At 39.5% G+C, this 17,009-nt stretch overlaps 1 protein-coding gene across 18 annotated transcripts in view; it reads right to left on the bottom strand.

The window, feature by feature from the left end:
- Positions 1–17,009, bottom strand: part of mycbp2 (MYC binding protein 2) — a 110,619-nt gene that overhangs the window by 9,441 nt on the left and 84,169 nt on the right. For 11 of the 18 annotated variants that reach the window (XM_084122564.1, XM_084122561.1, XM_084122562.1 and 8 more), the window contains 20 exons: positions 16,735–16,860; positions 13,719–13,883; positions 9,619–11,238; positions 9,345–9,514; positions 8,978–9,222; positions 8,699–8,866; positions 8,439–8,596; positions 7,864–8,063; positions 7,432–7,581; positions 7,168–7,328; positions 6,861–7,017; positions 6,529–6,753; positions 6,203–6,268; positions 4,016–4,255; positions 3,207–3,296; positions 3,015–3,095; positions 2,135–2,401; positions 1,765–2,048; positions 294–390; positions 26–145 (listed from right to left, as the gene is read on the bottom strand). In XM_084122564.1, coding sequence (XP_083978690.1) covers positions 26–145; positions 294–390; positions 1,765–2,048; positions 2,135–2,401; positions 3,015–3,095; positions 3,207–3,296; positions 4,016–4,255; positions 6,203–6,268; positions 6,529–6,753; positions 6,861–7,017; positions 7,168–7,328; positions 7,432–7,581; positions 7,864–8,063; positions 8,439–8,596; positions 8,699–8,866; positions 8,978–9,222; positions 9,345–9,514; positions 9,619–11,238; positions 13,719–13,883; positions 16,735–16,860 — 4,790 coding nt within the window. The remainder of the gene's footprint in view (positions 1–25; positions 146–293; positions 391–1,764; positions 2,049–2,134; positions 2,402–3,014; positions 3,096–3,206; positions 3,297–4,015; positions 4,256–6,202; positions 6,269–6,528; positions 6,754–6,860; positions 7,018–7,167; positions 7,329–7,431; positions 7,582–7,863; positions 8,064–8,438; positions 8,597–8,698; positions 8,867–8,977; positions 9,223–9,344; positions 9,515–9,618; positions 11,239–13,718; positions 13,884–16,734; positions 16,861–17,009) is intronic. The other 7 variants (XM_084122558.1, XM_084122557.1, XM_084122554.1 and 4 more) reach the window with 1 other exon arrangement.

Genomic DNA, 17,009 nt, shown 5'->3' on the forward strand with positions numbered 1-17,009 from the left:
CAGTGTGAGTGCAGTGGAGTCGTACCCGAGTGGTGGCAATGCAGCGCACTGGAGAGCGATGCTCCTCTTCCATCTTAGTGAGAGCAATGATGGTCTCGGCAATAGCATTCTTAGTCACCCTGGACCAGGCATCCGAGAGGTGTCCCTGGGGTAAAAAGACACTTAAATGATGAAGGACCATTTCCAGTGAAAGATGTACATTATATCATTCATAAACATGCAGCTGAACAGCAAATCTGATGCATATTAAGATTAAAATGGTGTTCAGGATTAGATGGGCCATTACTACTCACGGCAGCCATGTCTTTGACTAGTTTAATGATAATCTCAGCGATCTGGGGTGGAGTGGAGCCCTTCATCCACCAGTGACTCAATCCACGCCGTATGTAGCTGCACAAACACCAATAAAAGGTTATTAAATATACATATTTTTAATAAAAAAAATAGTGTGGCCAGCAAAAAACATTTGTCACAATGAAGATATTTTTAATCAAATTAAAATCTACGGAAAAGTTCATGAAGACATCATAAAAATAATCCATATAAATCATCTAACCGCATCTAAACCAAGCCTTCTGAAGAGACATGATTGCTTTATATAATGAACAAGTTTAATTTAGGCTTTTATTCTCATATAAACATTAATCAATGCACATACATAGAGCACATCAAGTATAGAACACACATCCATTTTCTCACGCAGAGAAAAATCACGGAGCAAAGAGGACACTGACACCCGACAGACTAGACAAAGCAGGTTACTTGATTACTTTAATTCTCAGCTATCAGGTTCTGTTCATTTTATTACGAAATTCAGACAATAAATACCGTTTTGGTGCTTGTAAATGTGACGTGACCGATCGCTGTAGCGCCTCAGTTCAAGTAAACCGATCATCTGTTACTTTTTGTTTAAAGATACAGTACAACTTACCGAAAGGTATTTATGCCTCATACATAATATCGATCAATCAGTGTTTTTCAACCACGAAAAGGGGTCAATAAAACTGCAGGTGAACAATTATGTCACAGAACGTTACATTTACCTCAGGAAAGCCATTTAATGACCAACACGTTAGTTGACTAGAAAAAATAGCGATAGAGAGGAGTATTTTGCTAAATATGTGCACTATATTACATTTGTATTATATTTTTACTTGTGTCATAATTATTGTTATAATGAAAACCAAATTACATTTAATTTAATTTGTTCATTTTTAACCTTTAATAATACCAGCTGACAGGGCTCTCTGTATGTTTACAGCATTATGTGAGATATATTTTTTCTTGAGAAAAATTAACATGTAGGCTATCTACTGTAGCCTACCTAATTATTTATCCAAAGAGTCAATATTGAATCAAGATTGAAATCAAATCCCAAGAATTGAATTGAAATCGTGAAAATTGTGTAAAATTCTGTTTAGTTACCAAATGTTTTGACAATCACAATTACACCTATTGTGATGCAAGTTGTTTTTTTCTACATCCCCTCCCAATCCATCCGTTTCTCTTGAGCAATTCAAATATCGTGATAATACCGTATACCGTGATAAAAGCTCCATCAATTAATCGCAGCATGAAAATTTGATACCGGCACATGCCTAGTTTGGAATGACATGAGGGTGAGTAAATGATGACAGAAGTTTCATTTTTTGGGTGAACTATCTCTTTAAATGCACACCGTGATTAATCCCACTCAAATTTTATGAAGTATTTTAAACAATTCTCAAATTAAATTTGAGGAGGGCCAATTGCAAGCCAGCTGACCTTGAGTTGAAGATCATGGGTAGGGTGACTGTAGTGACCCCTTTGCCTGCTGCCATGCCAGCTGTGCCACCTATAGTGGTGCCCTTCGCCTTGAGCTGCACAGTGAGGGCCTTGGCGATGCAGCCCAGAAACATATCTAATATGCCCAGTTTGGTCCAATCGCCCTTCTCAGTGGAGTGGATGATGTCACTGATGTCTGCTGGTGGTAGCGCCTTTACGCCAATGACGCTGGCCAAGCGCATGGGAGTGACCTCAGGAAGAACTCGTCTGAGCAGTGACGTCACCTGCATGGCAAATACAGTGTTGCATATCAGATCCTGATACTAGAAAGTCAAGTTTAAGACTAGCGGTTCGTGATGCATTCACAAACCTGTCTCTGGACACGTGGCGAGGCAGTGTGAAGTAGGGAAAAGAGGTCCTGCAGTAGGGTGAGCTGCTGGGCTAGATACTGCCGGCCAACGTTAGATCCACTCAAGGCCAGCACCATAGACAACAGCTCAAAGCAGTACGCATCAGAGGAGGCGTCATCATCGCTGGGCTGAGAGTTTGCGTTCTCTTTGCTGGAGATGGCGTGCTCCCATTCTTCCCGCACACGCGTGGCCTCCATACGGATGGCCTGGACGATATGGGCACATACCTAAGGGAGGCAAACAGTCAAGTGAAATCAAAGAACGAACTGGTGTGACATTTCGAACTGCACTTCACGGAAAAGTTTGCTACGGCTGGTAAACGGATATCATCAAACTACCATCTACTAAATGATAATCCTAAATACTACTACTTTAAATTGGGCAGTTATGAATAATTCTGTCTGAAATAATTTATAATTGTTAAATACTTATTTATTAGCCCTAGAAAAAACACTTTGCTTATCTCTCAAACATACTTGTTTTGTGCGGATATTTTCATACATTCATTAATTTTACCATGGTGAATAAGAAGTCAGTAACTGCTGCTTCACGACCAGTTTGACAGTTCCATGCGACTGCCACTGGGGGTGAAATGCGGCAATCGTATGTGAATGCCGGAGACAGTGAAAACGCTGCTTTAGCATGTTACTAAACAAATAATGCAATACTCTAATAAATCAAAAATAGTGGCTAAACAATCAATTTGTCATTAGATTAAACAATTTTTGTTTATATTTTTGGTATTTAACTATTAGTATATTTATACTCAACACTTCTCTCTGATTTTTAGGCAGCTCACTAGGTTTTTTAGAGAGCCTAGAGTAGTTTTAATGGTGTTACCTGTTTCTGAAGGTTGGTCAGTTTACTCCTGCTGAAAATAATGCCAACCATGTGTTCCTTCAAGTCTGCATCAGATGGAGCCTGAAGATGAAACATTTAAATTGACCAATTTCATCTCATGCTTCAGCACTTGATATAGCATTAAGCAATGATTGTAAGGAGCCACCAAACACGACAGATGCTGGTACTGACCTTGTCTTCACCCTCAGGTGAGGAGAGCAGGTTCTTCTCTTCTTGTTCTGGTGTTGGTTCTGCATCCCCACAAATTAGTTTTCCAAATACCTACACGAACACATCAACATGACTATTATACTATTTGCCTTCCCTTAAAACAATACCCGGAAATGGGTGTTTGAAATGCTGAAAAATGAAAAAAAAAACAAAAAAATTCACACAAAAGTGTGTGATGTATAATCAGTGTCTCTGGTATGGTGGTACAAACGTTTATAACATAAAAATACTGCAATTTGTGTGAAAACAGCCTTAGTGACCCGTTTGAGATGGTTTTCAAACGTTCCCCTGCATATCTGAGTTTACGCTCTGAAGTGTGTCAAAGGTATGTATTGCGTTTAGCAGCGTTGGGCATTGTAACGGCCAATCGGAGGTGTTTAAGATAGACAGAATCATCAAAACAGTTCAGCACTTGTCCACTGACTGAGTTCTGCATGCTCACGAATCCTCTCATTATAACCAACATAGTGTAGACACGATGTAAACAAAAGATTTATGGTGCAGTGTAGTCAGGCTGACTATAACAGGTGTTTTCTGTAGAAGTTTCACTGAACTGAAGCATTTGACAGGTTCACAGTGTTTATAAAGGGAGTGTACTTTGTTCACTTTCTGTTTCCATTCACAATTTGGATGAATGTCTTTGTGTCAAACTAGTCAAGTCGCAGGTACAGAATTAAATAAGTGCTGCTGTTGTATAACGGGTCAGATATTCTGTGGAGTATTGCAGGTGCAGGTTTACCAAACAGGACCTGTGAGGGTTTTGGGCTTACCTGTGACGTAATAAGGCGGAAGACACGCAGCGTCTCAGCTTCACAGTTTTTCTGCTGGGCTACACTGGCTGATATCTGCCCAGCAATCTTGATGCTATCGCCCTCCTTCCAGCCAAGCACTTTGACTTGCCGAACCCTAAGTGTGTTCTCAGGACCCTTAAGTTCGATCTTGATCACATGGTGGTCCCCTCCAGGCAACTCGCTGGTCACCCAGCCCATGTGCCTTGAGTCTAAGTCAATCTGAGACAACAAAAAGACCATTCAGTGAAATGTCCCTGAAGACCCAGACGCTGGTCTGGTGATCTACATTTCCATGCAGACATTTTGGTTGTTGCCTTGTAGCTCCTTAACATCAAGACTATGAGTTTAACTGTCTTTTTCAACTCAAAATTAAATTAATGTGACATGCAGAAGTACAGACAAGAGGTTGTGTTAACACATTTTTCTGTCATTTACCAAATTGTAAAAACTAGGGGTGCACCGATCCGATATTAGGATCGGATATCGGCCGCGATACTGATAAAATAGCTGGATCGGGGATCGGAAAAAATAACAGATCCACGGGCCGATCCAGGTTTTTTTTTTTTTTTGTCGTCGCAGCAGAACCTACGTCATTCAGCTTCACGTGTGTCGCATGCTAGAAGCAACATGGAGCGAGCCAGAGGCCGTTTCTCAATACCAAGTACGCAAACTTCGGACTTGCGTCCGTCCTTGGTAGTTCGGACTTGCCAAGTTCGACTTTGGAGAACGAACTCCCGAGGACGAGAGGATGCGAGTCCGGTTATTCTGCAAATGGAACAGCAGCGCTCTTGATCGCGTCACTCAGCTCGCTCTGGCTACTCCGGTCATCTCTTTATGTATATTTTAGCCAACAATAAAACGAAGTATGTTATAAAACACCACTCTGCCTCTTTTCATTTAAAAAAAAAAAATTAAACATATTAATGGCCACATAAATGTGGTTCAGGCAAACGCGTACATTGATTATCTTTACTGCATATATTTATAACAACACGAAATATAAAACACAACCCTGCTTCTTTTTGTTTTCATTTTTAAAAATATGAAACATAATGATAATTAAAACTGACATTTAAATTTGCCATTGCTAATTAGGTGAGCATTCACAGGTCATGTTTGTGATGGTGGTGTGACACTGCACTACATTACAATGTTTGGTTATTATTATTTGTATGTGTGATCAAGTTGTTGTTCGACCAACTTTTTATTTTTTTATTCTCAGGTACAGCTGCTATGTTGCATTTTAAATTCCTGTTTGCAGGACTTTGCACTTTATATTTTTACATGTTTACAATTTTTGGAAACTGTCAGATTACTATTGTATGTTTGACCAATACACTGTTTTTTTGTTTCCACTGCTACATTTTTTTTTTTTTTACATTTATTTAAAGAAGTTTGATTATATTCTATTTTCGATTTGAATGCACAATTGTTTTTTAAATAAATAAGAATTCAACACATTACATACATCTGTTATTTTGTCTTAGTTATGTTTAGTTAGTAAAGTCTGGTGCCTTTAGTCTCTTCAAGGAAGGTATAAGGTGGAAGGTATACAGTTTATTATTAATTCAACTATAGTATCGGATCGGTATCGGGTATCGACAGATACACAAAGCCCAGGCATCGGTATCGGTATCGGGACTGAAAAAGTCGGATCGGTGCACCCCTAGTAAAAACATTGATAGATAATCACTTTCATTTCGACTAATAAGAAAATATCATATTGTGTCTAAATTGCTTCTCTATTTTAAAAACATTACCCCAGTGAATATAAACGCTGAAACAATGCATTTGTAAATGTATTTCGAAATGTAATAATATACATTGTATTTAACGATAGTCATTGCATAATGAAAATCTACCTTAGGCACAATTATTCTGGATGTTATGGTAATTACCAGTGCTTGGTATCCAAGAATTTATTGATGTGTGCAATAAACGGTGAGCAACTAGCTTATCTTTCTTAATTTAATTTATGAAGTCACTCTACATCTACATCTAAATCTACATAGACAAGTGCAATAGTATACATCTATTTAAATATCAGGGAAATGAAAACAAGTTTGATAAATTCAAAAAGGAAATGTACAACCCAGCCTGTTAAAGTGAATTAACAGCAGTGCATCTGGTGTAGACACATATCAGCGTGAAAATTCAAAGTCCTACCTGTTTGATCCTGCAGAGATCTTCCACAGCCTTCCCACAAAGGAATATCATTGATGTGACTTTATTCTGACAGAAAACAGAGGAAAGGTTATATAAATCAATTGCTGTTTATGGCCACATGTATTAAAATGAGGAAATTACAAAAAAACAAAAAAACAACTAGAAAATGGCCAAGACAAAATTTCCATATCTGAAGGTTTTATGTACTTTGAACACTTCATTAAGTGTATATACAGATTTAAAAGTTGGCAAACAGAGTGTTATTAATATACTGACTGACAAAGAACAGACAGACAAACAGAAAGAACAACAGTTCGCAAACTCACTCCAATGTCACGAGAGTTGTCAACATGGATGGAGACATATGACGCATTGATGCCTTTCACGCAGCTTATAGTGATGCTCTTTGTTTTGTTCTTATCTTCATCACCAGACTCCCAGAACGTCTCAGTGGAGCCATCAGTCAGGCTGCCAATCATGGCTGGTCGACTGGATGTTTTAATGTCCACCACACTAGTCAGATCTTTCAGACAGGTCACCACACAAAGTTCCTGCAATATATGTAAAATGTAAGCCATGAATGCAATATAAGGTGTTTTAGATTAAAAACATAAATGTAAAGGCAACAGGGAAAAAAGTCTGATGAAAATATTCCCACCTGACTGATTGCTTCGTATCCCGACTGTACACTGATGTTAAAACTCTCTTCACTGTCCCCATCGTCTGATTTGGACAGGATGTTGTTGATGTGGTGAAATACATTACTCTGGTGCAGGAACTGATGATCTGACTGTTTGAATTTAAGGCTCCAACACCTGGTGAAACAGCAAAAAGTTACTAGATTTGTATATTTTTTAAGAAAATGTGAGTTGTGTAATGAGGCGGAGTTCTTTTAGCATGTTTATATGAGGTTGCTAGATTGTTATATGCTGCTAATGGTGTTTCTATGCAGAGGCAGAAGATACCTCAGGGCCATCTGCTGAAGTGAGCTTCCACTGGGAAGAGACATCATAAGGTCAGAGATGGTTTGGAGCAGACGGTGGAAGGTGTGGGGCAGCGGGTGAGCCGCCTCTCCTGCGATGAGGATGTCAGACAGGGGGTGCTCACAGACACCTAAATCCTTCTCCTGCAAGAAAGAGGAAAACTGCCCCATGTCAGAAACCTCTTTTCATCACAAGTGAACAGTGACTTATTAATAAACCACTGGAAGTGTTATCATCAGGTCACACCTGCTCAAGGTTCTCCTTGTTCCCTTTGTTCTCCTCATCCTCCTCTTCTTCCGTCTCAAAGGGAGACGGAGTCAGAGACGCCACAAAGTGCCACAGGATATCATGGAGGGAGGTGGTCTGGGTTACGTTACACAGCAGCCAATTAAAGGCCTAAGAAAGAAACACAGAACAGAAGGTTTAAGAGAAACTGGACAATGATGTTTATACATAGTTTTTCTTTCAGTGATTTCTTTCATAAAAAAAGCATTTAATGACAAACTGATGATTTTCAGATTTTATTCATTTATGATTTTTCCAGGTTTTCCATGATTATTGGAACCCTCTAATTAATAGTTATTATTCAAAAGTTTTTGTCTATGCCTGAACAATTTGGGATAGGAAGAAGAGGGTTGAAATTAGAAATTGAGGAATGTCTGAAAGAATATCGCTGACCTCCATGGCAAACACCCTGCAGGCTGATTTGCGGAGTGCATGCTTCATAGCCACCTCCAGGCCCTCTAGGTCATGATGCTGGATAACAAATGCCAACACGGGCCACTGGAAGTTCCTTTCACCTTTACTTAGAGAGCCATGGGCTGAGATCAGCCGAGACAACTCAGGAGAAGGGTGACGAAGCAGTGATGACCCAACTTCTGTAGAAACAAGCATATTTCACTTCGACTTTAAATATTTTATCTTAACTTAAGAGTATTGCAAATCATCGCAATACCACCATTTTAGAAGTAAACTGTGTTAATATTTAAAAATTTAATTAAAAAGTGGCATCTAATATTTCTGGTCAGCTATCACAATTCCTGTACTGACAGTTTCAATTAATTAATTCCAAACTCTGCTATGACGATTCAAGTACTCAAACATTGCTAAAAAAGGTATAGGTAAATATGGCAATTTTTTAAGCTACAGTATGTATCATTATATTGGTGCATATAATTCTTGTAGCTTACACAGTAAATTATGGTAATACAGAGTAATTTGTAATTTTGTTTTACAAAGGGACACAACAGTACCTGCATCCCCACTGTGTACCCTGCGTCTCGGTACTGCTTTGACCCGTGCTGGGGAAGCTGAGTGCTGCTTATCATACTCAGAGGCAACCACTGAATATGAGCGCTGGAATACTGTCCGCTTGGCTGTGTCACTGTCTGTGATTGGACTTGTCTCCAAACTAAAGAAACAAAGTAAAAAATAAAAAGGAAGCATAAAATCTTCATAGAAACTAGGTTACTAGAACATAGCACTTTGGGTGATGGGAAGCTTGTTACAGTACCTTGGGGGCATAGACTTCATGTTACTTCCTGGTTCTTCAAAAACATTGGGGCAGGCATCTGGGGTGACTGAGATGTAGGGAGCAGGGACTGACGTAGAACGCAGGTAACGCATCTCATCCTGAAACAGGTTGTCATCTTGATAGGCCCCAAAGTTCTCAGTGTGTTGACTGCAAAAAGGATATTGATAAAGACTCAATGCAATGCAATTCAATACATTGAATTACTACAATAAGGCTGCTCTTGGTCATGGTGACCAAGGTGAACACAATGTAATTTACCGGGCTAGGGTTTGCAGATAGAGGCAGCCCATCCCTTTGGGCAGTTCCTCAGACACTCCCTCCTTGAGGCTGGGCAGATGTGAGTGGAAGGGTTTGGGTGGGTGATGGCAAAGGAGGTTAGGCTCAGCGGCGCTGCTCAGAGACAACAGGAACAGCGCATTGGCACGGATCACCTGGTGGGCCTCCATAGTTGGCAGAGCCCGTGGGGTTTTCACCTGTAGAGGTTTCTTTCTTGACTGCTTAACCTGATCCAAGAACCAACGGGTTAAACCCAAGGAAGATGTATACAGTGGTTTAGATATGCAATATCTACAAATATTATGTATTTCCATTATTATGTATTTTTATTATGTAATGACAGGCATACCTTTTCTCTAGCAGCCGTTTGTTTTTCTCTCAGGTACTTCTCTCTACAACGATCACACACCAGGTACCAGGTGCTTCCTCCAATTCCACCATCTCCACAGTTACCAGCCCAGCCTCCGCAGAAGTGACCAATACTGTTATAGCCCTGACCTCCAGCATACCGGCCACAACCTGAGAGAACACAATAAAGGACACTGATGAATGATCTCCATACATCGGTCTTTATAACTTTCCTTGGAACTGTTCTGAATACCCAAGAATTCACGGTACTATACCTGGGTGGGCTTGTCTCATGTGGTACGTAACAGGGTATGGGTGAGACTCTCCACACAGCTCACAGATGGTATCCTTTTCTGGGCCTCCCATAGCTAACTGCGCCATCTCCCCGAAGAGGTTCCCCCTGGGACGCACCTCGGCTTTATCCTTCTTCTTCTTCTCTTTCTTGGTCTTCTTGCCATCCTTTTCATTCTCCTTCTTTTTAAGGATAGCACTGGATCCTGGACTTGGGAAAATCATGTTCTGTGTAGCCGCTTTTATGGTAGCCATGGATATGTCCTCCCAGAAAGCTACTAAGTGCTGGAGGGTGAGAGGCAAGATGGACTTAGACCTCATGGAGGAGTGGCTGGTCATCTCATAAGAGACTGCATCATTTTTTCCATCCTCACACTTCTCAGGTAAAGGTGGTTCTTTCAGCATGGACAGAACCTTGTTCTTGTTGATGCTACCCATCTTGGAAATGTCTGGGCCATGTGGTGAAATGTTGAACATGTTGAGGGCCGAGGAGATCTCAAGAGAGTGGCGGTTCTTCAGTTTGTTCTCCTTCTCGTCAAAACCCTGCTGGCAGCTAAGAGAATTACGGATGGGTGCATGTTCTTTGGTCAGCTCAGGGTTGAACTTGAGGAAGGAAGAGCATGCCATGGCATCATGCACAATGCCCTCATGCCACAGGAAAGCAGCAAAAACAGCACGAGCACATTCCGCTACAGAAGGTGACATGGCTTGCTTGGCGGGTTCAGTAGGACGCACATTTTCACCTTTAAAGAGTGGCCCGGATTTGTCTTTTTTAGGTCTCACATGCCTGCTGGAGGTTTTACGGCTGACTTTGGGTGAAGAACGACTTTCAAGTTCCTCCTTGACCGGGGCTTTTCCAATACTGAAGTGGACCTTGGAGGAGCCCTCTTCAGCATTGTTCAACTCTGCATTCTCATCATTGGCTTCATCATTGGATAGCAAGGCGCTGGACCTACACACCTCCACCACTTCACTGTGGAGGTTTTCCTGAACTACATGGGGAGATGGGGCTCGGTTTTCAGCATTGCTGCTTCCTCCATTGCTCTCTTTGGGTGGGACCTTTGGTTTGGGTGATGTAGACCTGCCCCTCAGAGGTTCCATGAGAGGAATCTTCTTCTTTCTAAGTGTGTCAGGGTCCAGCGTATAGGAGTCAGATTTAGATCTCTCACGGGGAGGGTCCAGGTGAGCTTTAGAAGAAGGACTTACTTTAGAGGGCAGGTTCTTATCATGAGGAGAGGATGAGCGTGGGGAACTGGTGCTGGATGGGCTAGATCTGCCAGAAGTGAGGGACTTTTGTTTTGGTGAGGAGGAACGGGAACCAGGGTTTGGAGACTCAGCCCTAAGGCCTGAGGTTCGGCCATCAGCTTTCAGGGCTTGTAGGGTGTTGTGGTTGGGGGAATGAGAGCGGCTGTGAGAGTCAGACCTCAGTTTGCCAGTATCCGATTTGAGAATGAGAGCCTCGCTGGCAGACAGACTGTCATTGTTCTTGCTCTTCACCTGGTCAACAGATCGGCTAGAGTGACTGTCGGTTTTGGAGGATCGACTCTCTTGGCGATGCTTGCTGCCTGGAGACATAGACCGACTGGCCATGTTATCCCTGTCACCTGCGTATTATAACACCAACAGTTACCAATGCGCAACTCATTTATGCAGGGAGTAAGTCTTGTCAGGCCTTTTCACATACGTAGGGAGTAAGAAAGAAATCAAGACAATAAAATAATTATGGCACCTAAAAATAAAAGGTAAAAGATAACAACAGGAACTTAAGAAATGTAAAACAATAGATGTAAAAATAACATTGACAAGTATCCACTGAAATCCAAGAATTTAAGTAATTTTTGATGCATAAATAACTGATGCAAATGGAAAGCACCCAGGTCATGTGAAATGTTTCATCAAGCCTATAAAACGGTCCCCATATATATTCCAAAGCACTGTACATACTCTGTTGCCATGCCCAAGAGGGGAAATAAATGTACTGTGGTAGAGAGGATGACATGAAACCCATCCCTTTAGTGAGTCTCCAGGGTGCTCCCAGGAGAAGACATGCATTACCCACCCTTTTGTCTGAGAACAAGAGATGATAGAGCGGTGCCAGGGCCGGTCGCACTGCTTTTGTGCACACGCTCACGTGAAGCAAGGCTGCGTGATGAAGCATCTACAGCGGAAAACAGTGGCAAGGAAAGTAAGCACCAATGCTTGAACCAAGGAAAACAATCAGAAAATGAGAAAGAGAGTGAGAGCCAAAGAATGATGGAGTGTACTGGTATGAGAAAATGACTCTGGCCCTGTTTAAAACTGATATTAACATTTGTTTTGGGTGATCTAATCACAAGTGCCAAGAGAGATTTCAGTTTACACCTGGTATTTACATGCATCTCAAATGGGTCTGTTACCTTACTACGCCAGTTGCTCTGTTCAGAAACCCAGTGACCAGGTAAAGCAGAATTTTAAGGCACCACAGGTGTCCTACATAAAGACTGTTTTAGAAAGTATGCATCTTAATTATGCAACCTCCAAAGAATTATTGTTCTAGATAAAATGAACTAATTTAATAATTGATTATCTTTACAACGGATCTGAATCAACACTGAACTGAATTCATGAAATTAAATTTTCCTGTTTATCACTGTAAAGCTGCTTTGAAACAATCTGAATTGTATAAAGCGCTATATAAATAAAGGTGACGTGACTTGACTATTAACTGGGCATTTTACATGATCTCTGTTACTACAGAGAAGTTCTGTGAAGTCATGTATATGTATATGTATATGTATATGTATATGTATATATATATATATATATATATATATATATATATATATATATATATATATGTGTATATATATATATATATATATATATATATATATATATATATATATATATATATATATATATTTTATATATATATTTTATATCAAATTTAATATTTCCATAAAGGAGAACTCCGGTCAATTTTAACATTGAGCTCATTTTTTGTAAATTTGGAGTGCTGTCAATACAGAGAACGACAAAAATTGGTGTTGCCTACACCGTGTTAATTCAGCCAGCGCTCATACCTGTATTTACATCCTGTTTTCGGTCAAAGTCCATAGTAGTCGATTGTCGAGTTCACGACAGGTAGTTAATTTAAAACCATTGTTTTGGCCCAGTGAAGTAGTAGCAGGTCAGTTTACACGACTAATGCAATGTGGTTTCTGACTACCTCCAAATCGGCTGACAAAAATGATAAGCATTGCAACCCCATTAAAGCTGTGTAATTGGTGAGTGGATCACCAGAGATGGATGTCAATACTAGGTGTAAACAGGGCCAGAGGAACATATAGGGCACTAGAAAGATATATGAATCGAGAAAAAGCAACAAGTAGAAGGACAGACACTGTGAGAGAGACAGAGACTGGTTTTAGCAGGGACAAGGATTGTTAAAAGCGCTATATAAATGAAGATGACAAGGCTAAAACAAAACTGGGAATCAACCAGTGCAGGGAGGATGGCAGATAAGTCCGAATAAAATGGTTGAGTGATGAGTTGTAATGAATGTGAAAAGCAGATTAAGAGTATTCTGGCTGTGGAAATATTGAGACACTTTCAAATCCAAAAAACCCAATTTAATTTTCCTTATGCAATCATTAGTGCATTTTTAATTACACTTGGGGTTAAATGCAAAAGCACTGCATGGTTTTGATTGTGTGGACAGATTCCTGGACCTCTTGGTAACTGTTTTGCTAATGAATAATCAAATTAATCACTCTACATGTAAGCAAGCAAATAAAATTAAACTGCAATCAAGTCAACAGAAACATCTGACATGAAACATACTGTTAGTAGCTACAGTGGAAATACATAAGATGAATTTAAATGTTATTCGGCCACTTAAGTTTAAATGAGATGAGAAAGAAAAGAATCACCAATTCAAACATGGCAAGCAAGCGGGTGGACGCCGACAGAAAAGCAGGGGAAATAAGCCTGAACAGAACTCATCACAACCTAAGGGATACTAAACAATTAAGCGCTTAAGACAAGAACAAGCAGCACCTGTGTAAGCAAGCACCGCCACTACCTTATTGACGGACAGACTTACTCGGAAGCTGTGGATGCAGTTGAGGCTGCTGGGAAAGGGATTGTCCAAACACAAATGGGCTGTGGACAAGGGAAGAGGGAGGTTTGGCAGCTTGCTCAAACATGGAAGGAGTTGGGAGGAAAGGCCCAGACTGAACGGAATTCAGTATGGCACTCAGCCGGTCACCTGCAATGCGGAAGACAATGGGAGTGCTGTAGCTTATATGATCCTTAAAAGGAGCCATAGAAACTTGCTAGTCAGTTTAACGCTCCACACAAGCACTCTCACTGGAAGTAATGGGGTGTGTGAGTGGGTCAGCTGAACCAACTTAAGGGGAATAAGGAATGGGCAGGGCAGCTGTGGGTCAGGTTTTCATGAAACCTCATATCTGGAACATCCACATGGTCACAGATAAAGCATTGGCAGACAAAACCAATGCTATGCTTTCATCCCTTTTATAGTGCAACTCTGGAAATTATTTGATTTGTCCAAATTGTCTTATTTAAGTATTAAACATTTTATTTTCTAATAATAATCCAACAAGTATTATATCATAAACATGATATCACTGAAAACTAATATTTTAGCTGAGTTGTTAAAGTCAACATGAAAAGACTTCCGTGATGCATGTCCGGCAGGAAAATGTAGAATGGGAATTGATTTTATCTATCAGGCACTGATTGGATCACAAAAAGTAGGAATTTCATAAGAGAATGGAACATGATCAGAGTTTGCAGTGAATTCTGAAAAGGCCTTTTGACTGTTTCAGGTCAAGTTCACCCTTGAGAAAATGTCATGGTATCCCACTGGAAGTATCTTTTGTAATAATTTGTATAATAATTTGTAACTATTGTTAATTGCAAAATTTGCTGTATACTTTATTGTATTATATTAACATTACCAAATTACTGAATTTTTACATTATTGGCAAATATCGGCAGAATTGCAGATAGATAACTGGATATCTTAAGTGACATTGGCCAAAAGAGCAAGATATTAAATTTGGAAGACATTTTTTCTTTGGAATATTGAGCAATGATGAATCAAGCACAGTAAGACTAGGAATGTGTATTAAAGGGATTAATTAAGGTTAATATTGACTTCAAGTTGACTTTTAGTCAAGAAACGTTTAGTTAAGCTTCATAGTTAGGTGAACTTAGGTTAGGTCTTTTTATTCAGATGAACAAAGATTCAATGAGTATAAGAGATGATGTAGGACCCATCAGACAGCTGTCTATGGGTAACGCCACTAAGCAGTGGTGCATGAGAACAGTATGGTGGGTAAGACCCAGCTGCAGCACACAGAGTCTCGCCCATGCACACAATGATGCCTTCACACGCCACAGACGACAGCCAAGACACACAGCATGCAGAACACAATTACTCTGATTACGGAGCTGAATAAGAGCAAATGATTGTGTTTGCTTATTAATCATTTGGTGCATGTTTCATACATCCTATATTATTGCTAAAAACATCACATTTCAAGGCACAAGGGTCATACAGCACTTTAAAAAGTTAAAAGAGTTTGATGTCCAGTATATCCAAGCCTCCATGATGTTTCCATGACTTTTCCTGTTGTAAAAGGTAATTTATAGATTTCTCTCTCAAAGATCAACTTCTAGCAGATGAAATATTTTTGAAAGTAGGAAAACAATTCCTTTATTAATTTGTGCATTGCACACTACCATTCAAAAGTTTGGGATCAGTAAGATTGTTTTTTTAAATAATACTTTTATTCAGCAAGGGTGCATTCAATTGATCAAAAGTGACAGTAAAGACATTTACAATGTTACAAAACATTTTTGTTTCAAATAAATGCTCATGAACTGTTAAATGTTCTCCCAGCTGTGAAAAAACTACCACTTTTTTTATTTATTTATTTAATAATACCCTACTAGGGACAGAAATGAGTACTCAAACGTGACAGCAACGATCGATCATGAAAACAAATATCACAGTGACTTTTAAAAATATATTTATCTTTTTCTGATTGCAGCATTGTGGGCAGTACCTGAGGTCTGATTGGTTCACGTTAGACATCATGCCATCCAAACTGGAGAACTAAAGTGAAACTAGGGCATTGAAAGTGCGCAGTGAATCCTGAAATCAGTTAAGTGCAATATGTGCAGTGCCAATCTGCCATATAAATCACATTATAATGAGATAGATTATAATAGATGTTTCTTTTTCAAAAATATTGATGGTGCAGTATTAAACAATAAGAATAATGAATTTCTTGTCATATTGTCAACAACGGTATGCTAAAATAGTTTCATTAGTCATGACACTCATAACCCCTGCCCCCAAATGAATCCAGATTAATCGTTTGACTGAGCTATCCAGTACCCAAAAGGAAAATTTGGCAAAAATGCCCATCCCTATACCCTACCTCTTCTTATTTCATTGCCTGGTAATTCTATTATATTCTATTTATATATAGCACACCTGTACATACAAATTTGTCTATTTTATTTTACTATGCGAGTACTATTGTTGTTTCTATGCACAGGAAACTACTTCTGTCACCAAGACAAATTCCTTGTGTGTGAAAACATACTTGGCAATAAATCCCTTTCTGAGGTCTGAAGCAATTTTATTTCACAATATTACGGTTTTGCTGTATTTTTAGCATTAGAGACTTTTTTCAAAAACAAAAACATATAACCAACAACAAACTTTTGAATGACAGTGTATGAAAATAATCATTCTGTTCCACCTTTAATTTATTAAAGCCAAAGGGATTTTACCTGAAGAACAAGACCATTTCAAACATAAGGAACATAAAGGAAGTTACAAAAAAATGATAAAATAGAAAAATCCTGGATGACTAGCTATTCTACCACTGTTAGTCTAAAATCAATTTTGTGAAGTAACTCTTAACGTCAGGCAATAAGAATGAGATATATTTGCAGGAACATGGTATGAAAAAAAAATTCATTTGGCAGATGGACTGTAACCATATAAACAGAGATGTAAGTGTCACTCAATAATAAATGACATTTTATTTGTATCTCTCCCGAATCTTTACTCTCACCTTTGTTGTTGGAGATGCCGTAGTCGAAGCCCTGAGCTCCCGAGCTGCCCAGGCCCCTGTTAAACGCCTGCACTGAGAATGGGCTGGGAGGAGGGGTCTGGGCTCCATGCTCCAAAACTGCTTGCTCTGTTCCAGAGAGAGGAAAAAAAGCATTAATAACTAAAAGCCACCTGTATTTAACTCTTGGTTTACGTGTGCTGTCTTGTTGGTGCACTACATCATTGATTTCCAGAATATACTTGTGAACTGAATGTAATGTTTTTGAACACTAATGT

This window comes from Abramis brama, assembly GCF_963993115.1.
Source record: "Abramis brama genome assembly, chromosome: 8".
Lineage (NCBI taxonomy): Eukaryota > Metazoa > Chordata > Actinopteri > Cypriniformes > Leuciscidae > Abramis > Abramis brama.